Source organism: Akebia trifoliata, chromosome 16 (assembly GCF_017979445.1).
Source record: "Akebia trifoliata isolate Shusen 1 chromosome 16, ASM1797944v1, whole genome shotgun sequence".
Taxonomy (NCBI): Eukaryota; Viridiplantae; Streptophyta; class Magnoliopsida; order Ranunculales; family Lardizabalaceae; genus Akebia; species Akebia trifoliata.
Genome location: NC_141390.1, coordinates 31,309,740 through 31,336,866, shown reverse-complemented (window position 1 = coordinate 31,336,866; position 27,127 = coordinate 31,309,740). Strand labels below are relative to the sequence as shown.

The window sequence follows — 27,127 nt, the reverse complement described above, 5'->3', positions numbered from 1 at the left end:
GAGATCATCCTCACAAAAAATCAGCCTATTCCAAAACTTGTAACCCCATCAAAAATAATTTATAAAAAATGTGTGGCACCGTATAGGGGCTGCTGAACCGCTCCTATATATATATATATGACAGCGTTATTACGACCCTTATTACGACTCATATTACGACTCATCGTTTGTCTTATATGGGCAAAAATGTTTGGAATGGACTGATTTTTTGTGAGAATGATCTCTGTGATAAGGGGATCATCCTGGCAAAAAATCATCCAATTCCAAAACTTCTAACCCCATCAAAATTTATTTACAAAAATTGGACGGCCTAAAAATTTTCAACTTGTAAACATAGGACTAGAAGTTTCATAATGAGCTGATTTTTGGCAAGGATGATCTCTTCACCATAGAGATCATCGTCACAAAAAATCAATCCATTCTAAACATTTTTACCCATATAAGACAAAACGGTGTGTCGCAATGTGAGTCGTAATAGGGGTCGTAATAACCCGACCCATATATATATATAGGGTCACGTTATTACGACCCCCTTTTGGACCCCCTTTGCGACACACCTTTTTGTCTTATATGGGCAAAAATGTTTGGAATGGGCTGATTTTTTGTGAGGATGATCTCTATGGTGAGGGGATCATCCTGGAAAAAAATCATCCCATTCCAAAACTTCTAGACCGTCCGATTTTTGTTGAAAAATTATAGACCGTCCAATTTTTGTAAATCAATTTTGATGGGGTTAGAAGTTTTGGAATGGGATGATTTTTTGCCAGGATGATCCCCTCACCATAGAGATCATCCTCACAAAAAATCAGCCCATTCCAAACATTTTTGCCCATATAAGACAAAAAGGTGTGTCGCAAAGGGGGTCCAAAAGGGGGTCGTAATAACGTGACCCATATATATATATATATATATATATATATATATGGGTCAGGTTCAAGGGCCATATGAGAACATATGAGAAAACTTTCATTTTTCAAAAAATTTTAAAATATGGGTTAGAAATTTTGGATTGAGCTGATTTTTTGTGAGGATGATCTCTATGATGGGAAGATCATCCAAAAAAAAAAAAAAAAATCAGCCCAATCTGAAACTTCTAACCCTATTAAAAGTGATTTAGAATGTGGACCGTCGATTTTTTACCAATTTTTATCACTAATTTTTAAATCACTTTTGATGGATTTAGAAGTTTCTGATTGAGCTAATTTTTTGTGAGGATGATCTTCTCATCATAGTGACCATCCTTGCAAAAAATCAGCTCAATCCAAAACCTCTAACCCTTATTTTGAAAAACGAAAGTTTTCTCATATGGCCCTTGAACCTGACCCTATATATATATATATATATATATATATATATATATATAGGGAAATGTTCAGCACCCAACAATTTGCCCAACATGTTTTGTCCTACATGGGTTAGAAGTTTTCGAATGGACTGATTTTTGGTGAGGATGATCTCTATGTGGTGGGGAGATCGTCCTCACCAAAAATCAGCCTATTCCAAAACTTCTAACCCCATGTTTACAAGTTGAAAAATCGTGGACCGTCCATTTTTTGTAAACCATTTGTGATGGGGTTAGAAGTTTTGGAATGGACTGATTTTTGGTGAGGATGATCTCCTCACCACATAGAGATCATCCTCACAAAAAATCAGCCTATTCCAAAACTTCTAACCCATGTAGGACAAAACATGTTGGGCAAATTGTTGGGTACTGAATATGTATATATATAGGGAAATGTTGGGCAAAATGTTGGGCAAATTGTTGGGTACTGAATATATATATATAGGGAAATATATATTTTGGCATAATATTTTTATTTTTCAGAAATATTTCAACACATTCTTTGAAATTGATGACAATTGAAAAATTGTAAATAAAAAGAAGTAAGAACATCTTCAATGGATACATTAACTTTTACATGTTAAATGTGTCACGTAGACACATTTTTCATTTATTATTCACTTTTTAACAAATAAATTTATTTAACAAATTCACTAATTCCAATAAACATGTTAGTGTCATATTAATGTAAAAGAATTGAAATAATTGTTAGTATTCAAAAATTGAATTTTAACAAATGGATGAGATTAGCCACAGTTAACATATATGTTAATGTCCCACCTATAACAGTGTTTAGTGTGTCCGTTGGAATGAGTTGGGCTGACTAGATTTTGATGTCCAATACAAACATACTCTTTAACATGTCTATTGTGGATGCTCCAATGGGGTCATTGCTCTTATTGTGGTATCCTTCTTTCGGGATCAACAGATCACTCACTCTTAACATTTGAACCTGAGACTTGACACGAGCTCTAATATTATTTGACATGAATCCAACCAATACACCTAAATCATCTAGACCATCGATCTAAAAAGTTATACCCTTATTTGTTGGATCTTAACATATGTTATGTCCATGAAATCAAATTATTATAAGTAATTCTTCTATGTTAGGTTCATGAAATCAAATCTAAATATGTGGCTCTTTTGTTGCTCGATTATTGATTTCGTTACTTACAAAGTGTGTCTATGTTGCATTGATGCTTGAAAAGTCAACCAGGGTCCCCTTACTAAATTTTACAAAAACACTCTCATTTGATTTAGAAATTGACAAGCAGATTTATGCACAACTCATCATATTACAAAATTTGTATAGTGTTTATGAGTACAAAGGAGTATGGCTCAAGTTCAACATCCCCTTGCATCCAGAAACGGATCCAAGGACTTATGAGATGTTCCAGATTATCAAACTTGTAACCAGAAGATCAAAAAAGAGAATGAGAACCCATGAACATAGCTTCAAACTTTGAAATCAGCAATCGACACCTGCATCCCAACATAAAGAACAAAAAGAATTTACTACACCTATAGAACAATAACGAGCAATCGATACATTCGCTTGAAGTTCCTCTTTTCATGAAATTATTTATAAATGGATGACTCACCACATCGTGGTATCCTACACCAATACATACTACAATTAGAATCCCCATAAGACTACAATCAAATTCATGAATGGACTACAACTTGCACAAACACCATATCAAGGCTGGAATCTTCTTTGAAACAGAGCTAGACCAATTTCCGCTTCGACAATCACATGGTGGCAGTCCACCCATGAAACCCCTGTGGAAGCCCATGGGCCTAACTCATCCTCACAAAATCGACTTGTAAGATGAGGATTGCCCTTGGTTTATATATAGTCCAATGTCTTGAAACCCAGGTGATGTGGGACTAAACTCAACACACCCGCACATGTGGGCCGGACTAGGCCAAAGCATGGAGATATGAACTGGTTGACATGGGGTACATGATGAACTAGACTGAATTTAAATCAACACAACAGATGTGAACCAAGTAGTTTAGGTAGAACCATCATAATAACAAGACTATTTCTTCTTTTTTTCGAGGCAATTACTCTGAAAACACGGATTTGCTTATAATTTCAAGATGAATTCGGTGACTAATGATAACAAGAAAAGCTTCTTATTCCATCATAGTAGAAAGAAAGGAGTGGGTCCTGTCAACACATGCTAGACAACCAAGACCGATCAAATTCAGTCAAGATGTTCTTAAAATAAACATTCATTATTGACTTTTTTTGTACCAAAAGAGGAAAATGTTGAAAAAAAAAAAAAAAGTGACACCAGTGCCAAGGATTTGACTCTTTGCCATGGCACGGGGCCATAGCTCGAACAACACAATATGGAAACTTACTGATGTGTCTGTCTTAATCTTGTCAAACATATTTAATTATAAATGTGTCTATCTTTATCTGAACAATTGTCTCTCATGCATGTACCATACTATTTCAAGGACATCATATGGTAATATTCAATTGTATTGCTTTGCTCACAAAAGTATAGAAGATTATATATACGGGCAGTCATGTAAGACTAGATGGACCAAAAACCTATAATACAATTTAAAACACTACTAAGATCATGATTCATGTACGTAAAATTTATTTTGAAAAAAAAAGAAAAGATTTCTTCGTATTAATTAACTGAAATGGGTGTAAGCATTGTCTCGTGCATTAATGTGTCCATTGTTTTTAAATAGATAACAAAAGAAAAATTATAGTGCTCTTTATCTGAGTGTTTAAATCATGAGATAACTACATCTCGATCATTCTCTTAAATGGAAACATAACTCATCGAAGAAGTACCAGAACATGTTAATTATGAACGACAAACCTTGAGTAGCCATCTTACCTTGTAATGTGGCAACTATATCTTAGAACTTGTCAATGTGTCATGGATCTTTGCCTGGTATAACAAGAAACATGAAGTATAACACACATGTAAATCAATTCTAAACGAAAGTAACAAAGAACTTCAATAAAATGCGAACTAGTGTAGAAAACTTTAGAAAACATTAGCTTCTTATGATCGTGGATTGAGTTTATTCATCTCAATAATGAAATTGAATTCTAACAAGGCTTGAGTATCAAGATTTGATTTTTAATATAAATGTCAAATACAACGGCAGTTATTAGACTTCAGAGCTCATAGTCATTATTGAAGTCTTATACCAAAGAGACAAAGTCGACTAAATAAATATTTTTCCACCATTCAATTCTAACCAAAACCATGTCTTTTGTTATTGAAAGTGTGTTCATATTCATTTTTAACATCTCAATCCATGTACTTTTGGGTCTTCCTTTTGCTCCTTTGGGATCTTCAACTTGCATATTCCTTCTATTTAGGGTTGTAATTGACTTTCGTTGAACATACCCAAATCACATGAATCAGCTTTCTCTTACTTTATTGCTTATTGAAGATAATCCAACATTTTCTCGAATGTGTTCATTTACAGTGAAGAGAGATGCACATGTTTTAACTAAATGTATGATTTTGGATGTCATTTCAAATTAAAATGCTATCTAAGTTACTTGGCGATTATTCAGTCTCATTTCCCGAGAATTCTCCCATGACAAAAAAATATTTTGACAGTGAATCTATCAGATATTTTATAAATTCATGTTTAACTTGTAACCTTGGAAAAATATGTCATGAGCCCGAAAAATAAAAAACATAAAAATATAAAATAAAAAATATTTTATGGAAAGTTAATGACAACTTTAAGAGGGCTGGCCTCCTTACATGTTGCCTCAACTTACCTCCTTAGAGCATCTCCAACGATGCTCTTTACAATAAAGAGCACATTTGGTCAAAATTGGACAAATGTTAGTTTAACTAGTTCAAAATTTGTTGGGTGCTTCAAGACTCAAAAAATCTTTTATTTGTTGAAAATTGGCTTAAGCTTAATAAGAGTTGTGACCTCACATTTTGGAATCCAAAAACATGATCCGATGCCACAAGTTTCTAGAGAACGAAATTCTAAGAACTTTGAACATATATATATATATATATATATATAGGATCAGGTTCAAACGACAACCATTTCAACACACATATAGACAACGTGTTTTGTCTTATATGGGCAAAAATGTTTGGAATGGGCTGATTTTTTGTGAGGATGATCTCTGTGGTGAGGAGATCATCCTTGCCAAAAATCAGCTCATTCAAAACTTCTAGACCGTCCAATTTTTATTGAAAAATTATAGACCGTCCAATTTTTGTAAATCAATTTTGATGGGGTTACAAGTTTTGGAATGGGATGATTTTTTGCCAGGATGATCCCCTCATCACAGAGATCATCCTCACAAAAAATCAGCTCATTCCAAACAGTTTTGCCCATATAAGACAAACACGTTGTCTATATGTGTGTCGCAATGTGTGTTGCAGGAACCCGACCCATATATATATATATATATATATATATATATATATATATGGGAAATGTTCAGCAACAAACATTTTGACAAACATTTTGGCAAAACATTTTTCAAAACATGGGTTAGAGGTTTTGGAATGGGCTGATTTTTGGTGAGGATGATCTCTATAGTGAGTAGATCATCATCACCAAAAATCAGCCCATTCCAAAACTTCTAAGCCCATCAAAAATGGTTTACAAAAAATGGACGGTCCACAATTTTTCAACTTGTAAACTGGGGCTAGAAGTTTTGGAATGGGCTGATTTTTGGTGAGGATGATCTCTACGGTGAGGAGATCATCCTCATCAAAAATCAGCCCATTCCAAAACTTCTAGCCCCATGTTTACAAGTTGGAAATCGTGGACCGTCCATTTTTTGTAAGCCATTTTTGATGGGTAAGAGGTTTTGGAATGGGCTGATTTTTGGTGATGATGATCTCCTCACCGTAGAGATCATCCTCACCAAAAATCAGCCCATTCCAAAACCTCTAACCCATATTTTGAAAAATATTTTGCCAAAATGTTTGTCAAAATGTTTGTTGCTGAACATTTCCCAAATATATATATATATAATATATATATATATAATATATATATATATATATATATAGATATATATATATATATATATATATTTCACTGTTGATTTATAATTTTAAGTTTTGGGAGTTCGGTAGCCGCCCATTTCAACATCTTGGATCAAGCTAAAAACTTAAAGTGACTTTAAATATATTTTTGTAAATACAAATTTTTTCATAAAATATAGAAGGGTGATGTGGTCGATTGTCAATGAGATAATCCATATGGGCCCAATGACCCTTAGTAACGTTTGAAATCTTACTAAATTAGTAAGGAAAGTGTTTTCTTTTTAAGTTTTTATATTATATTTTTAATAATTACTAGTCACAACCCCTCGCTACATTTAGTGAGCAATTGTTTCGATTTCTGTATTCATTACTTTTAACATTTGTAAATAAAGAGTCAGTTGGACCCAAATTTTGTAACTTGGCTCTTTAAAGTAAAGAGGATGTCAGGTTTAAAGAGTTGGTTGGAGTTGCTCTTATACTAAACTTCTCCCAAATATTTCTTTCCCATTTCGAAAATCTCTGTTGATTTTAGCCCCACATCGGACACTCATTGCTTTGTCTCTCTCCTTAAAAGCTCTTAGGTCTCTCCACTCATTGTCAAATGGTATTGAGTTGGACCTCAAACTTGTCATGGTATCAAAGTGAATCTTCTTTTCCTCCACATCACCCAGTTCATATCTTCACGTGCTTAAGCCCAGTCCGGCCCATATGTGCGGGTATAAGCTCTTCGGCCTCTCCACTCATTGCCAATTAGTCTTGAGTTGGACCCCCAAATTTATCAATCCCTAAGATCGTTATTTTCAACATGTTTCCCAGAAATAAAGAGGCCCATAAAAACTTTTAGGAAAAGCCCATGGATCTATGGGCCTGCAGAGAATGTTTACTAATATGAGAATTTGATCGGCTGGGTCATGAGCACAACATATGACTGTCAACGATAGGCAGTTCATCCATCTTTCTATCTATTTTTTGTTGGGCTTGAAATCGAATTTATAAGGCCCAAGGCTCACGATTTTCTTCTTCTTTGTTACATTCTAAGCTCAAAGCAAATGTGGGAATGCCCGGAAGCCAAGTTTGGCAAATTACTTTCTTCATGATTGTGAGTAGAAAATGGGAAGAAAAATTATTTTCTCCTAGAAAATATGATTTTTAGGTGTATAATTGCATATTTTCCCTTGCAATGCGATTTTTAACACTGTTAGGGAATTTTTTTTCTACCCTACCTCTTTTGGAAAATCATTTTCCCACCTCCTAATGTTATTCTATCACAATGGAAAATAAGGGTTGGTTTTGTAGCATTATTATTAGTATTATTAGTTGATGACGGAGGTGTCTGAACTTACGTCCGAATAGGGGGACCGAAAGAGCTAGGGCTGGTGCCAAGTCATTTGGGTCCCTCCCATGGGCACGTGCAATGCCCGCACATCACATGAGCCGGGTAAGTGAGGGTGCGCCCTCGCAGGTGACCTAAGGAAACACTGATCCTATTGGGTATTGAACTCACAACCTACAGACTCTCACCGCTTATTGGATCCAAAATTGCCATTGAGCCACCCCCTCGGGGTTATTGATGTAATCAGAAACCATGGATTTAGCATTAAAGTACCTTATTGGTTACAATTGTGATAGAGTTTGAGATAGCAACTTTTTACAATAAAAAAATATATTATGATTCAATTCGTGCCAAGCCATACGTAGGAAATAGCATGAAGAACACAAAACACTCGTTCTAAAATGAAATATAAGAATCTCACTATCCCCACTTTTTCTATCAATCCCAAGGTCACAAAGCACAGTAATTGATGAATTTTAAAATTAAACAATACCAACAAAGGCATTGAAATGGATAATCCATTTCACATTGTGATTAAAACAGAACACATGGTTGGATATCTAAACCAGGTTACACATTATCAAATGGTAAATAAATAAATGTGAAAGAAATCTTTCTTTACAAATGAGACAAACTACTCATTATTAGAACCTGACAAATCCTTAACCATATTCTGCATAACCTTCACTTGCATTTGTAAACACAAAATGTAGTCAGCTGTCTCCCTAAAAAGCCCATCCAAGCTCATGAACTCCTTCCCATTTGGCACAAGTTTCTTCAAGATTCTAATCTTGCTCTTCATCCCATTCATGGGCCTTCTAGAACCTTCTAGAAGGGTCCTCCTCTTCATCAAAATCCTTTGCCTTCTTCTTCTACTTCTTCTTATGCACTTAGCTGCCAGAACTTTACTCCTTAAGAAACCACTTGAAGACTTACACAGACCCTTATTTTCTAGGACCATACCCTTCAAAACAAGGGGAAGGATGAGAGGTTGTAGAGAAGCTCCCATGATTCAAGAAAGATTTCAAATGAAACCCACCTTTGTTGAGGGCTTGAAGACACTCACATAAAGGGATTAAGAGGAATAGGGGTGCTTTTATGTGTTTTAGAAAATGGGTTGGTGACCATTGTGTGCATTTTGAAATCATTTAGGGCGGCAAAGATGGCCCCACAAATACAATTTCCTCCAAGACTTCCCAAGGTAATGGGATCAATGAATGTGGGAGAGACCCCAAGTCTCCCTAGAGTTTGCTTTGGGCATGTTCTCCAGCTCAATGCACATGCAACCACATGATTCCTAATACACCTAACCTATCTACTAATCACACACCCCCTTCTTTCTATTTATCATCAAAACACCCTGGATTATTCCTTCCTTAAAAATTCAATCTATTGTTTATGTAAAATTTGGGCTCTTAATTTCCTCATTCCAGCTCAATCAATGTGAAATGGGTCACATAGTACTCATGGTTCATAGTTATTTAGCCTTATGTTTCCACATAGGGAACCTAATAAATGTTTTTAAGAAATTAAGATGCTTAGGGCTACATACTTGTCAATGTTAGTGGTAACAAAAGGGAGATGTTTAGATCTTAATGTTGGGATAAGGAAAAGTGTGTGTCCACTGACATTCATGAACCATATTTTTAATGGGTAATCAGGGTTTAAATATGATTTTATTAATCATGTTCTAACATGTCTTGTTCATTGCACACCATGGGATCTTACTTGAAGCAACCTTACACACATACATCTTCTTCTTCTTTGCTAAGTTGATTAAGGAAGGAATGGGGGAAGGAGAAGGTGATCTGCCACTTGAACAGCCCGGATCTCATGTATTTTTATTTATATAATTTTTTTAAGGAGTCATGCTGGAGTGACCCCCAAGATTGGATATCATATCGCACATCTTGAGCTAAAAGTAGATGGGAACCATAGATGCTTTTTCACTTATTTCTTGAGGAAAAGCATCTATGATTCCCATACATTTTTCCATCAAGGCGTGCGATGTGAGGTCCAATCTTAAGGTCATTTCAGCATTATTTTATATTAAAATAATAGTAGAAGGAATCTCATGTACTTTAGAATAATAGTCATGTTTTCTTAACTGTATGGGAGTGTCTATGAATCGGATGGTTACAATCAGATTGATTGATCGATTAATAATATGACAGGTAGGTTGGATGACTCTGATTGTCTTCCAACCCAACTTATTAATCCAAGTATTATCAAAATATTTCTTTAATCCTTTGTAGGTTTGGATTCATTCTATAGTCGATAAATGGTGACACTTGTCCTAGACTATAGGGGCACATGGCTAAACCACTAGAATCATACAATAATGCTTTTGATTGGTAGTTTGAGGCCATTGCTTGTGTTTTTTTAATCATTGGCAAACCTTACCAGTTTAATAGTTTATAAAAACTTGCATTTTCTTCCTCACTCACATAGAGGTAGCTTAGGTGAGTACCTAATTGAGGTCTGTCAAGTTCAAAAAGCCTGATTTCCTGGCAACAAGTGATGTAAGGATAGGATATAAATAGAGGAGAGACTTGGGGTGCTCAATCATTTTCCTTCACGAGTTCCAATAAAAAAATTAAAAAAAAACCTCAAATCCTTTGTTTTAAGAGTCATCGATTATCATTGTCACCTTTTTCATTATTTAAATGAGCTTTAGATCATAAGGTTTGTATCTTCCAAAGAATGGGTTCTGGGGTTATGGATCACTCCAGCAATAGAACATAGGCACCAACTTTTCATAAAGAGTTTACATTCTCAAATTGGCTATACATGCTAGTTTACTGCTCAAAGAAGTAAGGGAAGTGGCACACCGATTGGCACAAAACTACTTGTCAGGTAATCACAATCGAATAGCTGGACTTAAAGGGATTAGATTACCTAATCACACCAACTTAGGTAAGGTGACATAAACCCCTTTAACATTTCATTGCTGTGCAAGTTGGTAGGTCCAGTTCATAGGTAATTAAGGTGTCTAATCCTACTTGTAGAGTTGTTAGGCTTAAATTAGTGTACAAGCAAAGCTAGTTGTTGCCACCAATGCTCTTATTGAACAAGTTGCAAGGCCACTTTTTTCTTTTTTAATATTTTGAAAGGCAAGTGAAGTGTAGGAAGGAAGATTGAATCCAAAAAAGTCCAAAAGGAGAGGTACGCATCAACAAGTCGGCTGCCGCCGAGGAAAAAATTTTGACGCATAAGGTTGCTTCAAATAATAGAAGTCATGATCCGAAACTAAGTGGAATGAAAGAACACGATTCATTTAGCCGACCCCGAATCTTTTTAGGATGTCTATTAAAATAATTTAATCAAATCATGATTGTGAAAAATAATTATGATTTGGGCACATGTGCATGTTACAACCAAACAGCCCTAAATGCAATATGTTCTCTAAGTCCCCATCCCAACAAGTCAGTTTTCAGCAATTTTTGTCATCTTAGGTGATCTGTAGACACATATAGGAATGGTGGCCCATGAACAAAGACTAAAAGCTACACTAGAAAACAATGGAGAAGTGGTCCACTTAGGCTACATAGGTCTCCCAAATCATGTTCATTCAACAGGGTCCTTCTATAGTATCAGCAACAAAATTAAAAGTAGCTAGACACATTAATGTACTTGACACAAATGGAATAAAATGTTTGCTTCTCATAAAAAGTGGGTTTTAAAGAATTTACTGTTGGACATCTTGATTTTCTCTGTGTAGGAATTTAGGCTGGCAGAAGTTCACCTAATATGCAACAACAAGAGGAAATGTAGGCCTCCCCCTTACATACCCTACGTATGCCATGCAAGGATGATCGAAGGGTCACAAATGCTACATGCAAATATGTTGTGCGGGTATTGAATCTCTGATATGCGACTCGATCTCAATCTTGTAAGAGAAACCATGCCAAATTTCTCAATTACGGTAGTCATTAAAGTAATTTGGAGTTTCCTAAACCCAATCAGTAATAGTATATCTTTTTGAAGTGATTAAAAGAAACGAGAGAGAACTTCTATTGTCACACCAACTTTTACTAATACTACCCCAATTCCTATGTAAATCACCAAAGAATTGCACACCGTTGTGGTGGTGATAGCAAAAGTTGGTGTAGCAATAACAACACTAAAAAAAAAATTCTTCACTAGAATATGTCCCTTAGATGTAAGACCCCCTCCCCACTCCTCACCCCCACACACAAATAATAATAATAATAAAAAAAATAAATAAATGGTGCCATCACACCCTCAGGATATCATAGTAAGGACATGATAGGATTCATCATAATCAACACCTATAAAAAATAAAAATAAAAAATTTACGAATAACAAAAGTAAATAAATACAATCTTCTCTGATTCAATTTTGTATTTTATTAAATTTTTTAAGTTGGCGTCAAAGTAAATTCACATAAATCACGTCATGGTTAATTGGACGGATCCTCATCGAAAATTTTATCGAGATAATGAAGGATGATTTTTCTCTTTATGATGCATTGTAGTCAGATATAAGTATTGATAATAATTTTCTTTGATTCATGTTACACATAGGAACAACAATATGTATTAGACTAATGATAATCTGACTCTCTATTTTCAAACATCCACCGTATGCTCCTTGACCTGGTAATTACATAATCATAAATCTTTTTCTTGTATATCCCAACGCAAAAGATCTACGATTTTCTGATGGGAGTGTCCAATAAAAGAACATCAGATTATCACGACTCTGTGCATTAACGTCTTGATCGGATCACCAAACAATTTAATCAACTTTAATGATGTTCATGTTTTGTCTCCTTCTTACCAATTCCAACATTCCACATGATGTCCCCCCCCCCTTTCATTACTATTGGTGACCCATAAGAGATGCAAACCCTTTTTCCACCTTTTATCTTCTTTGGAATTTTATGAAGAAGCCATGTTCCTCATGTGGTCATAAACTTTAGTCACTATTAAATAGTTATCGTTGATTTTTAATTTGTACCACTTTTGAGCTAAGGTTTTGTTGTAGACACATGGTGCAGCCCACTTTAGGAACAAAAGGATGAACAAAGAGGCCCAGGTGCCACGTGGCTGAAAAGTAAGTTATTATTATATCCACGGTGTTCATTGCAAGATGACGTGGCCACATGCGACTAATCATTTCCTCATATGCCTTCCATCAATCGTTCCTTGGAATCTTTTCCATGTCAAACTTTTTAATTTTTTTATTTTTATTTTGTTCTATTTGTTTCTTTTCTGGGTCTACTCCCACGCGTAAGTTAGCATATAAGGTCACGCTTGTCCAATTTTAACTCACATTGTAAGACAAACAAGAAAAAAACAACAAGAGAGAGCGTCCAAACCCACACAAAACGACCAAAATCTCTCTTTTGTTCGAGCAAACCTAAAGATAACTATGGTGGTATAGGCAATTATTTCCTTCAAGTCAGCCTTCTCTTTTATTTTTATTTTTAAAGATATTTTGCTTCTTAAATATCTTATTTTTAGTATATATATAAATTATAAAATAATCTCTTAAATCTTTTCTATTATCACGAAAAGGCCGAATATAATTGGTTCAACGCCGAATTTGAGAGGCCATAAATGCCTCCAATTTTTTTTTTTTAAATATAAATTTAATATAATCAGAGTTATTTTAGTTTTTAAAATTAGAGAAACATCTTTTTTTTTTTTTACTATTTAATTTATAAAAATACTTTAATCAATATTTTAGATTACAAATAAGCTTTTTAATACACTTTACTTTTGCACATGCCACCTTCTAATTTATTATAAAAGCAACGGTAACCTTTCATAAATATTAATTTGTGTAAGTTGTTTGCAAATGCACATAGAACCGGTGATTCTTATAAAAATAAAGAAAAAAAAATTATAAAAGATTTATAGTAAGATCTGTAAATAAAAAACATACCCACTAGGTATACCTAACGGTGAATAAGATTAAAGGTCCACCACCGTTAGCTCATTTTGTTTTGAACATATTACTCTTATAAGTTCCTGTAATACTCTTTCAATAATGGACTCTTTAAGCTTTTAAATAATAAATCTAGCCCACAAGTAAAAGACTTTTGACGATTTGTAAATTCAATTCTTTAGATTTTATGCTAACTTGATCATTGGAGGATCTTGATCTGAGAAAATTTTTTAGATTGACTATTTTTTGTAGGAATCAGAGGAACCTTTTCATCTAGATTGAGTTCGAGGGTGAAGTAATTTTTTTATTATTTACATCGTCCAATTTCAAAACAGAGAGTATCTGTAAATCACCCTTATTTTTATTGCTTAGAATTCTTTTTAGCTTTCAAATATTATAATTACAAGAGATTTGACAAATTTTAATTATTTAATAGACATATTTTCTTCAATGACTTTTATAACCACAAATACAAAGCATCAAACAAAGAGCTAATATGGGAGATGAAACACAAGGATTGGTCCGGATTTCCTAGTGATTCAGCCGAGAAAATCTATAGGAATCACTTCTCATTGGAGCTAGTTTGTCTTCCCTTCCATTCCACAACATCAAGTAGACCAACCAACTGAAGACCAGAACGTATTAAATAAATTTGTTTGACAATGACCCATCCAAGATGTGGGCCTCTCAATGAGCAATTCAGGGACCCATCATCAAATATCTATTATTTTTAATTGTGTTTTCTTCTGAAAGTTAAAACCTCTATTCTACAATCATCAAAATGTCTCTTTCTTCATGGTGGTGGAGAATTCCAATGTCTCCCCTCTCCTCTGCTCTCCCCTCCCCTCCCCTCCCCTAGAGCCCTCGAAGGAGAGTTAATCTTTAGAATAATGATTTTCTGATGCCCCCTCTGACGCATGTCCCCGATGTGGCATGTGCAAGAACCATAGATTCTTTTCTTCGAGATATACAATTGCACATATCTATGGAGATGTGCAATTGTGTATCCCAAGAATAAAAAATTCTATGATTTTAACCCATGCCATGCCAATATAGAGGTGTGTGTTAAAGGAGGCATAAGAAAATCAAGACTTTTATCTTTATTATGGACTTGACATTTACGACTTGCTTGGGGAGTAACATGGTACACCATTCAATGTGCCCACACATTCGACAAATAAGATGGTTAAAGAGGTTTGTATTCAGGAACAAAGTCAGGATTTTTCTCACGTGGGGGCAACTAAGTGTAGAATTTTTTTTTTTTTTGGGGGAAGGGAGAGCAATTAAGAATGAACAAAAGTCAGGGCAGGGGGGGGGGGTGGATAAAGAGTAGCAAAATTTTTTGTAGGGGGTAATAGGGACGGATTTTTTTTTATCGATTGTCACAATCGTAAATTTACCAATTTATTTATTTAAACTAAGAAATGTATAAATTGGAGTCCTATTTCTAGCGTGAATTAGGGTTGGAAATAGATTGATTAGGTGCTAAAGCAATACCACTTTAATATTGATTCAAATTTTTTTAAATATGTACCTCTATCATATTAATGAATGTATGAACTAAATACGATCTATTTCATTTCATCTTTAATACGAAATTGATTTGACCCAAACACATGTCTTATTTTTAAATTATCAATATTTAAAAAAAATTTTAAAAATATAAAATCATATAAAATTTTAAAATATTTTCAGAGCGAATTAACATATATCTGAATCTGATCCAAAATTATATCGAATTTAAGATTTTAAATTCAAACCTAATCTAAAAAATTTGATTTTTCATATTTTTTTTTTCCTTTAGAATTCAACCCTATCGTGAACCACGCGTATTAGTAAAATGACGTTACGTTGGAATGTTGGACCATCCACTGCTTCGATCCCCACATATTAAATATCTAAATGGGCTAAATACATTGAACAAATTACGATTTAGTGGCGCCACGATTTTCTTTCTAGTTATGACACGTGTCAAGATACGAAAGAGATGATGATATTCTTTCGTCTCGAAGATGAGGCCAATTAGTGAATTGGGATTGGGATGTGGACAGCTAAAAAGTGCTTATTGTTTTGTCCAATCTCCTTCTGCCACAAAATTCCATTTCTCTTTCAATAGGTTGCTTCCACGTTACATTAACACGCGCAGCATTCATAAAGGACAAAACATTACACCCAAACCCAAATTAAAAGATGTGCCACTAAAAGTTTATCGTAAGGTTATTAGGTTATACGTAATTATGTATCTCAAGGTGTGAAAGATTTTTTATTTTTATTTTTTATATATAATAAATTTGAGATTTCACATAATTACAACCCATTAATCATAGATACCATATGTTTTAAGGTTGATTAATCAATCCTAATTATTTGAAGTACATTGCTGAAGTAATATTGAAATTGTCATTGACATTGTTGAGGTGAATGTATCTATAAAATCATAGATGCTTTTCATTGGGATACAAGTTAGAAACATCAATAATTCTGTGCACACCAATACTCATACTCTTATTTGAAATCTCAAATTAAATTTTTTTGTTAAAATAATTTGTCGAATTAAAATTAATTTAAGACTGATTTTGGACCCATTAAGTAAAAGTTTATCATAGGATTGAAAGTCATACGATATCTCAAGATATAAATTAAAAATAATTTAAGAATTCAAGATTTTGGATTCAACGTAGTCAAGACGTTGGATTCTTTTTTATCTCATCTAATGAAAAATTATATTCAAAATGCATTTCTTGACTACTTGAGCAGTTCATCTTCAACTAGGTAGGGGATGGGGGTGAGGGACATGTTAGTTGAAAATACAAGATTATCTTAAGGTTTTGTGGGACAATAAATCAGATATTAAATATTTTATTTAACATCTTTCATTCATCATCAGGGGCGGATTTAGAGTGGGGGCAATGAGGGCACTTGCCCCCACAAGAATTTTCAAACCTTCTTTGGAGTAATGAGCTATTGCTCTCTCAATTTGATTTACACTCTTAGTTGCCCTCACAAAATAGTTTTCATTATTATGTTATCCCCACAAAAAAAAAAAAATTACAATTTTTGTTGCCCTCACAAAAAAACTTCCACTCTTACATTGCCCCCACATGAGTTAAATCCTGGCTCCGCCTCTGTTCATCATTGATTCAAAAATTTTAAATTTTGATTTTAAAATATAAAATCTAAAACGAAACTAATAAAATTAAGATTTTCGAAATCTAAATTTTAGAGGTCGATCACTTCCATTGAGACTTGAGAAGAGTTACCAAAATACCACTTGAAGTCTTGAACTCGTATTAAAATCATAGATCCAACCAGTCACACACGTCATCGAAAAGGTAAGATTGTGAGATGTAAACAAATAGGAAACACACATTCTTTATTTCACCCTGAAAAGGCAAAGAGTTAGCAGCAACGCATGGTACCGCTTCACCGAAAACAGCTATCGCTGGTGCAACTGCAAACATCATTGACCAGAGGGACACGTGAAATAATTTGTCCTGACTCGCTCCTACTATTAATAAAAATGACAGTTTCGTTTCATTGACACGTTTCAGCCATTTAAGAGGATAAAGATTTGACAGCTTTGTTTTATTTTTCTCCCCTTAATTTGTGACACAAATGTAATGAAATTGTGCCCTTGCCCATGTACAATAGCTCTCTCTCTCTCTCTCTCTCTCTCTGAAATTATTGTTCGCCCATAAATAGTGCAAGAGTACTTGGAAAACTTTTACCAATGTAAAAAGAATGGATACCAATATGATCAGCCCAATTCACCAATTCAAAGACATGTATTAGTTTCCTCCAACAATAGAATAATTGCACTCTAATTCCTCAATGAAAATGATAAATTTGGGACTTCAATTCAACATAAATTGACAATGAATAAGTCACGCGTGAATCAATTCGATTGAATCCAAACACATGGAGATATAAATATTAATGACCTGAAAGAGAGAAAGACCCACTCTACTCTAATGAGTTTGATGCCCAATTCAAAATCAATAAAATAACAAGTGAAGAGGCCCAAAAACTTATAAGAAGAAAAGTAAGATGATAAGTGTTGATGTGAAACTAAACTCAATATGCCCCGCCGGTATGGTCTAAACTCAATATAAATTACCAAAATTACCCCATCATTCTTACTTACATTATCATTAGATTAATGTGGATCATATTGTTACTTCAATAATTAATTTGGCAAAATAATTAAACAAAATTAAAAAGGTTAAAAAATAAAAATAGTAATATCTCAAGGTAGCGGAGCTCAAAAGAGGGAAAGACTTTGTATACAAATAAAATACATGAATTTTAAACTCAGAAAACAAAGAACAAAAAAAGAGGTGACAGAAAAGAGATGACACCTGGCTTATAACCCATGGCTCAGGGTTAACTGGGTGTATTAAAAGGCTGATTCGAGCCGAGCCGATTAACTGGTGGAGCGGCGGAGAGAAGTCCTGTGAGAGTGGTCAAGGTTCTGATCTGCATCTCTAGTGCAGTTATGTAATCTGTGGTTTCTTCAAGAAGCACCGGAAATGAGAGTTTCCGGCAACCGGGAACCAATCGCCCGAGAACACGTACCTTTCGTTGCAACGCCGGTAACTTCTTCCGTTTCAAACGGAGAACATTTACTCTCGATTTGTTTGACTGATAGTTGCCGGTAATTGGACTTGGCTTCTTCTTCTTGTATTTCAGCTTGAGCCGATTTGTGAGGATGGCTCGGCTCCACCTCGTTCGTCCCTTAGCCGCTATGGCGAGTGCTCGATCAGCAGCTTCACGAACGGCACGTCCAGAAGCCGCGCGAGAAGAATCTCGGCGAACTTGACGAAGAGCTTCAAGAAGCTTCGAGGAGTAAATCTGTTGTTGCGCTGCGGTTCTCCATCTCGTCGTCTGTTTTTGGTTCTGGCTTTGATTGTTCTTCTTTTTCTTCTTTTTCGCCTCTAAAGATCTGTCTGAGTTTGATTCAGTATTTGAGATCAAAGAAGACGCCATCGATGAACCAGACACCTTGTGATTTGAGGTTCTTTTGTGGGAGAAGATGAATTAAACGAAGTATCTCGAGATTCTCGAGGGCGAAGATTTTGAATCTTCAAGCTAATACACTCTGTCCATCTCTTTCGTCTTTCGTCTCCCTCTTTGAATGAGACTGCGAGAACAAGAAATTTCCTGAAAAACAGAGTTTCAGATATCGATCAAAACAAATTTAAAAATTATAATTAGAATTTACTAAATTTGATGAATCCTTCACATGTTTCTGCGGACCGCATCAAAATAAAAGAAAAAAAAAATCATTCCTTTTTTAGTAATATGGATCAAATCAATACGAAAATCAAGGAAAAAATCTTCTTTCGATCAAAATTGCAGAATAAAAAAAGAAAGAAAGAAAAAAACATCAGATTTATTCCTAAATAAGCTCAAAGGTTTAAACACCAAATCGTTTATTACCTTTCAGAGAAGAAGAACGAAATTAACCTTCAGAGCTCCTCCTCTTGATTTTTCGAGGAAATCGAAACGATTAAGAAAGATCGGAAGAGAGAGAGAGAGAGAGAGAGAGATAAATCGCTGGACGAAGAAGTCGAAGCAATTAAACGATGGCACGCGTCGTTTTCTTAAATGCATTTAAATTGCCTTCTGCGGATATCGTGTAATGAGGTTTTATTTATTTATTTATTATTTTTTTCAATAATTATGTTTAATTAGAATGACGGATTTAGCCCTCTCGCAAACACTCTTACAATTGCTTGATATTATTAGAGGTTTAAGGCTAAGATATGGACATGTAGATGGAACAGGTGACAAAAACTTTACTGATATTTCAAGTATGACAATATTACCCTTTATATCCATAAAATACCGTCCAACTCCCATACTTTCTTTAGTCGACGAAGTTTGAAGTTATGTTGCCTGATTCATGGGTTCGCTCAGTTCAAATTTGGGTTCATAGTTCGTTGTTCAGAGCTTGAGAACGAATCCGATCGGTAAGGATAGGCAGAGATGAAGGCATTTGAAGATTGAAGTGATGAATAAGATAAAAAAGAAGAGGATATTTGATCATTTTTTAATCGATTTATTAATAAAGATCAAGATCAATGGGTATTCTATCAATTTAAAAATTTTACAAGATATCTTGATATATCAACATGCAGAGGGGGTGTGAAGAAATTAAGTCAAAATAAAGTTATTTGTTTGATTCGCTAGGTTTAACATATTCAAAGCAAATTGTACCACGAACTATTTTGAATCGAACTGATTCATGGTTGGATACCCCTCAACGAATTGGGTAACCCAAGTTTGAAGTGTGAAGTGTTTTGGATGCTTGATTGTTATTTTTCACAAGTTTCTAAAACAGATAAAACACCTTTTAATATGAGAAATATTTAAAAGCACCATTACTTAAGAACAATATCTCCTGCACACCATTGATATAATTGCATTTGAAAAATAAAGTTTCATTTAATATTTTGTTTTGAAAATTTGAAATATATCTTATTTGAAAGTTGCAATTCTTTTGAAGTTCAAATGATCTCCATCATCATTCTTTCAAATTAGTGCAAAGAGATAGAGAGGGTGGTGAAATTGGAGTTTGAAGCTTTAAGTCTCGTTTGACATAATTTATTGTTAAACTTTTTCGGTTAGTTTAGTTTAGTTAATTACTTTGACATTTGATCAAGGGACGAAGAACTAATATTGTGTTTGATAGGGATTCCTTGCCCCACTTTTAGACATTTCGTGCGACGTATCACTAAAGTTCCCAATTTTACTATTTGTCCAAGTGAGATGTCCAATTCCCTTAGTCACTTTTTTATAGGGTAATATAAAATGATCTGAATGCGTTCATCTTTAATCTCTAGCAAAAAATTATTGATTTTTTAATGAAAAATTTGTTAACTTTTAGCTCTTTAATCTCTATGGTAAATCAATTTTAATTTGTTTAACATCATCTTCTATCCATTATTTCTAACATCACCTCAATCTCTTGTAGAAATTCATTGATTTTTCTACTCAAAATATCATCATCTTCTACTTTCTAAAATTTTATACTAAGGGTTTCAAGGTTGAAGTAGATAGGATCTTAAATTTAAAGATTGGGGAAATTTTTTTTATTCAAATGTTGAAAGTGTTTTTGGAAAGAAAAAGACGAGGATATTTAAATATTGAGTCGTGATTTTCTAACATACTCTCCTTGAAGTGGCATAGGCTATAATCATTGAATATTTTCATCGGGATGCACAATTACATATCCCCATAAATATGTACAAATGTGTATCTTGAGGAAAAAGAACTATGGTTCTAACAAATGTCACGTCTGGGGGCATATGTCGGACAGAGACGTAGAAAATCATTATTCTTAAAAATTTTATTATAATTTATTAAAAATCACTAACGTCAAGGGATATATCATTATTTTGAAAACGAGGATGTTTCACACATTCAACAAAACATGGAGGGGTATGTCTTGCCAATAAAAACACATTAATATATGAATACATAGTTGGTATTAAATTTAGATTATTAATAAAAGCCCCCCACCAACATTTTTATATTCATATCTCATTTTAATTTTTCATGATTATTAAATGACGTGTACGGTTCTGATTTGTTGGCTTTTGGTGTTGGCTTCCACTCACTGGTGGAACTTGTGGGCCCACTTGAGGTTTTTTGTTTTTTCCTTGACAATGATTAGTGGGTGATGCACCAGAGGTAAAAGATATACGAAACGCATGTGGTTGTCCATCTTGGCCCTTTAATAAGTTTGTTTTTACTTTCCTTTTCTTTTATTTATTTATTTTTTTTGGACTTCTTTTCTATCCCAAGTAGAGGACAGATTGATCCACATTGCCTACCTCAAAAGAAACATATTTTTAATATCTTTTTAATTAAATCGCACTTATCAAGATAAGTATCATTAAAGCCTAATCATTTTTATCTTTATCCCACACTGAAGTTATGTTTGATCTTTAATCGAAGTTCATATATGAATTGATGTATTATAAGTAAAAGTTGGTGTGTCAATAGAAGTTCTTTATCTTATTCTTCTGTTCTCATCAAGTATCATCTTGGGATCTCTTTGTTACTTTAATCGTAGATTTGTAGCAAATCGCTCTTTCTCACTAGTCTTCTTTCCACAAGTATGAATTATTTTAAACTTCTCTTCAATTTATTTTTCTTGGAATTATTCTCAACGTTTTTATAACTAAATTCATTATTGATTTTGTCCTTCCAAATATTATCGCTCATTTATTTCAACATCCCTTATCTTTCGTTGTTTTACTCGTTTATTGAATAAGTTATTTTTAATTGTTCGTCATTTATTGCAGTTACACAATTAATGTGTTGCAAGAGATATTTGGTGTGGCAGTAAAGTTTTCTATTTTTTTTATGCCTCTTACATTGTTCTTTTAGATTTTAGAACAAATGGGTCTATTGAAGTGGTTAGTTATTGAAGTTAATTCAATCACAAGAACATGATTTACTTTAAATATAGGGAAAATTACTTTTAAAAAAAATTAAATATTTTAGTATTTACAAAAAAAATCTATTTTTTTTTCTTCAAAAATTACAAAAAATGAATTAAGCCATTGGGACAGTCCTCCGTTTTAATAACTCGTTGGACTGTCCAATATTTTAAATGGAAGCTAAATTATTGGGGTGTTAAAGCAAGTTATTAAAAACGTTGGATAGTCCAACGTTTAATCATTCTGGGGGCATTTTTGGTAAAGTAATGTATTTTAACATATTAAAACCTTGAACGGTTCAACGAGTTAGTAAAACATTGGACTGTCCAGCAACTTAATTCATTATTGGTAATTTTTTAAAAATTAAATTCTTTTTTTCTTCGTAAATATTAAAATATTTAATCCTCTTTTAATAATTTTATCTTAAATATAAAATTATAAGAATTGTTTGAAGTTCTAACCTTTTACCTTTATCTTAATAAAAAAGCTGTTAATCTAACCTTGTGTTTATTATGAGCTCATCAATGACCTCTTCAAGTCATTCTCCATTGAAATTCTAATCAATCCACCACAACTGGCTGGTAATAACCTATTTAGTCTTGTTTTTTTTTTGTTTGATATGTCCTTTAGCAATCCAAAGAAAAATAAAACAATAGATCCCCAGCTAACATGTCTTCATTCATTAAGACATGCTTTCTCCTTCTTTATTTATTTATTTTTATTTTATTTTATTAGAGTTCTCTGTATCATAGTAGATAGATTCACAATAATTTATGAATGTTGGGTTTTCACTAGTAATTTTTTTTTTTTTTTGTGTTTCCTTTGACAGAGAAATGTAAATCATTGACTCAAAATGTATTTCTTTCCTGTTTTTTTCTTTTCTTTTTTTTATTATATTTATTTATAGAAAAAGTACAAAACAGGGACTGTAAGAGTCCAAATTTTAGATTATTTTACCAAACAGGGTATTTGTTATATTATTTTCATTTAGTTCAATTCACATTTATACCATTTTCATGGGATCAGATAGGAAGACTCACTACGTGAAAATTGGAAGATTTGATGGGCCAAGGTTAGATTATGTTCCCCGATTCGACCGTTTAGAACCATTGAATTTCTCTCATCTTCCATTAATTTGATGATTTTGACGGCATTGAACTGTTGAATACGACCTTTTTTTTTTTTTTCATGTTGTGACTTGTTTATTCATCCATGGGAAAGGGCATTATAAAAGAAAACATGGTTAAGATATTTCAGATTGAAATACAAAAATTTAAAGAAAAATACTAGTTTAATTAGCATCCTTGGAAACAAAGTCAGAGAAGAGAATTCACTACACATGGCACTCCCTGATTTGATGATACATCCGTGGATTAGACGACAACTTATAATAATATATAGAACATAAACCCAAGGATATTAGATCACTAAACCATACATGTTAGATAAAAATTATATTAAAATGTTATTAGTATTTCTACAACTTGTTTAAATGTTGTTTTTATCTAAATGTATTTCTTTAGGGGGGGGGGATGATAAGCTGTTTCTCATAACCAATAAACAACATTATTATGATCCCAAACACTTAAATTCAATCGAAACAAAGACAAAGTGCACGCATGCTCGCGTTGAGAAATAAACAACTTGATATAGTGTGGGGCTCATATATATTGGCCGACACCTGATGCACTTGGTTGGTGTTTTAAACAATATTTTTGTAGCTAGGCCATGAACATAATCTTTCTGACGCTGTAAGTCATCGACTAGGGGTAAAAAACATGTCCAATAGTTAAAATTAAGTGTAAATTTGATTAACAAGAAATACTTGAATTAAGATGGGAAGAAGTTATCCCTTTTCCTTGCCAAGTAAATTCATGTACTAGGTTAGGTTGGTTTGATGAATGATGGAAGGATATTATCATACAATCAGCCAGCATTTTGGTTAGGAAACATGGTGGGTCCTGATATCTCTTTCGTGAAGATGTGGCTTGAGTTACAGTACCTCCTTGTTGACCAGTACTATGAGGCTCCACAAACCACAACAATGGCCTCATGTTATATGTAAATACAAATGAGTATCTGGAAATAAACATTCATGGATAACATGAAATTATTGGGTGCTTTCCGTTCTCACAATGTGAAAAAAGTTAATATTTGACAGATTAGGACGTCAAATTTTTCATTGTCAAATATTTTTTTTTCAACGGACCGAAATCGTTTAATTAATGGAGGATGAGAGAAATTTGATAGCTCTAAGTTGTCAAATTAGGGATCATAAAAAATTTCAACGGCCATAGGCCATCAAAATTTGCTTTTTAAAATTTGTGGGCTTTGGCCTATTGAATTTTCTTGTTAACATTTTCAGTTTTCACATAGTGAAAAATGAGTAAATTCAATGTCATGGTTCGTCGAATTTACTTGGATTTAGCCAAATTCAACAGTAAAATTTACCATTTTTTTACGTAGTGTTCGAATGTTTATCCCCCCATAAAGAGGGGTTGAGATTTAATCTTGCACACATCTTAATGATGACTTTCAACTTTATTCCCTCTCCTATTCTTCTTCTTTTCAAAAATATCCCTCCCCAAACACTCCCTTATAAGTGCCCTGTTAAGAAAACAGGTGTAATCGAAATAAGAAAACGAAGTAAAAAACAAACATAAGATGCAATCACACAAACCACAACACACCCCTTGTGTTTGCTAGTGTCATATTGGCTTACACTGGACCCGTCTCCCAAGCCAAGTTTGTTGTAGCCAAGCTAGTGAATTAGACCACAAAGAATGAGTCTACGACAAGATTTGTTGAAGCTTTATTGTCTTTTCTACTCCCCTTTCCAAGAGCATCCCTTCAATTCTATAGATTATTTCTCATTTTCTCTCCCTCTTATAATAATCCTCCTCCAACTTTGTTGTCTTTTTTTATTGGTGGTATTATCTTTTCATTTCTCCCCCTTTTTTCAATAATACCCCTCCATTTTTACTGTGTTTCCTCTTTTACCTTCTTAATCCCAAACAGGATGGAAAACTCTAGTACAATAATAAGAACAATTTGAAGTTCTAACCTTTTACTCACTTTGATAAGCGACAACTGTTGTTCTAAATTGTGTTTTGGTGAGCTCATCAATGACCTATTCATTTAGCTTAATTTACATTTCTACCATTTTCATGGGATCGGTGACTGAACCATATATGTTAGATCCAAAATTATATTAAAATGTAATTATTATTTCTACAACTTTTAATATAAAAAATATTTGGTCTTCTAAATGTTTTTCTTTATAGGGGGTGTTCCTCATAACCAATAAACAACATTATTATGATCCCGTATATTAAATTAAATCAAACAAAGAAAAAGTGCACACATGCCTTCATTGAGAAATAAACAAGTTGATCTTGAAGGAGCCCAATGGGAGGTCGGTGGTATGCATCCAAGCTATCGTCCCTGCCTCAAGATTTGTTTGTTATAATCACAAATTTATCAAGCAAGTTTGTTTGGTCACAACTCACATCTGTGCGATATGCTTTAGTGGATCATTTGCTAACAAGTTTGGGATTGTATGGCTTGCGAGTGTTTGTATTTCACATATATAAGATTTCTCTGTCAAGGGATACAATAATATAAGTTCTCATGAGCAAACTAGATAACTCCTATGTATACAATCACTCAATTAAGAACTGAATTGCATTTCAATTCGGACAGTCTCCAACTTAGATTCCACCAAATCTTCTCCTGACTCTTATTTGAGGTGTTTGAGTTGGATTAAGAGAGCTTCATCTGTTATGATATTGGATTGTACGGACATTTTTACACATCATTCTAAGTCGGGTCACTTATAGTTCCAATATTCCCATATTTTTGAGACTAGTCAGGGAATGTTAAATACATTTGCATTGTCGAATTTGTAGAGCGCTTGAGTGGAGATTACAGATTACAGATTTTTTTATTGATGTCCTAATGTTGGAGTTAGAAGCAGATTATGGCCTCCAACGCAAACATGCCCTATTGTGCGCATATAAATAAACACTCCCCTAATATTTAGAATTAAAAGTGAAAAATACAAAAAATGAATAAAACTTTTGATCAAGTTACATAATCAAATATGATTTTGAAATACTTCTGTAGCAGGATCAATCTTACCATCTGTGTAAAAACCTTTATAGTGAATTTGCCTTTCCGTGATGTGTGGGTGTTGCATGTGCCCGGGGGAGGGACCCATATGCTTTGGCTCCGACATTGGCTCATCCGGTTCCCCTAGTCAGATGTAAGTGCGGACACCCCCTTTATCAGAAAAAAGAAAACTTGCCCTACTTCCCTTTAAATTTAGAATATACGTTATATAATTTTTTAAAAACTCAAAGGGGTATAAATATTTTAAAATCATATCTGATTATGAAATCTTAGAGACCCATATTATATTCTCGGGATACATCTTTTATCTCAACTGTTGGATCTGACATATATATACGGTTGAGATTGTGTGTGTACATATGAGTTCACTTTTCATGTATCTAGGGATCCCGACCCATTAATTAATGTGATGGTGCAGTTCATCATCCACCAATAACCTCTGAGTCTTCCAGACAATTCCCATGAAGGAAACTGTTAGCAAGCACTACTATAGATAAGATTAATCTTAAATTTGTCACATTGGCACTCATTAGTGAAGCCTAAACGCACATATAATCAAATCTAAATAAAAAATCGAATGTATCATCACCTTTGGAAGTTGCCTTCATAGTCATAGTCAATAATTACTTTATCAGTGGCTACATTTCATCCACACCCAAATTATCATCCAATAGAGCTCCGGGCCGTGATCTCCCACTCCGTCTTTGTGTTTCTTAATTAGTGCCTCAGTTCAATTTGATTATCGGTACTAGCAGTTCTTCTATAAATCATTGTTTTGAAATGCAATTTTAATCCACCTTATCATACATATTTGAAGTAGTTTGGTATGGTATAAAATAGTGTTTAATACTAAATTACTAGGCTACAATTACTGATTGCAATTCATTAATGATGCTCAATCTTTTGTTTTAGTTGTAGTTTGATGATGAAG

The 27,127-nt window shown here is 33.7% G+C and overlaps 1 protein-coding gene across 1 annotated transcript; it reads right to left on the bottom strand.

Annotated features, from left to right (window-relative positions):
* Positions 1-17,837: 17,837 nt before the first annotated feature.
* On the bottom strand, positions 17,838-19,218 carry LOC147383562 (transcription factor bHLH147-like). Its single transcript, XM_086429267.1, has 2 exons — positions 19,055-19,218; positions 17,838-18,775 (listed from the first exon to the last, which is right to left on the bottom strand). The coding sequence occupies exon 2, from the start codon at positions 18,599-18,601 to the stop codon at positions 17,999-18,001; it is 603 nt and encodes a 200-aa protein (XP_086285393.1). The 5' UTR covers positions 18,602-18,775; positions 19,055-19,218; the 3' UTR covers positions 17,838-17,998.
* Between the last annotated feature and the right edge of the window lie 7,909 nt (positions 19,219-27,127).

Excerpts from the sequence above, each read along its gene's own strand:
- LOC147383562 (XM_086429267.1), bottom strand. The coding sequence starts at position 18,601 with ATGGCGTCTTCTTTGATCTCAAATACTGAATCAAACTCAGACAGATCT.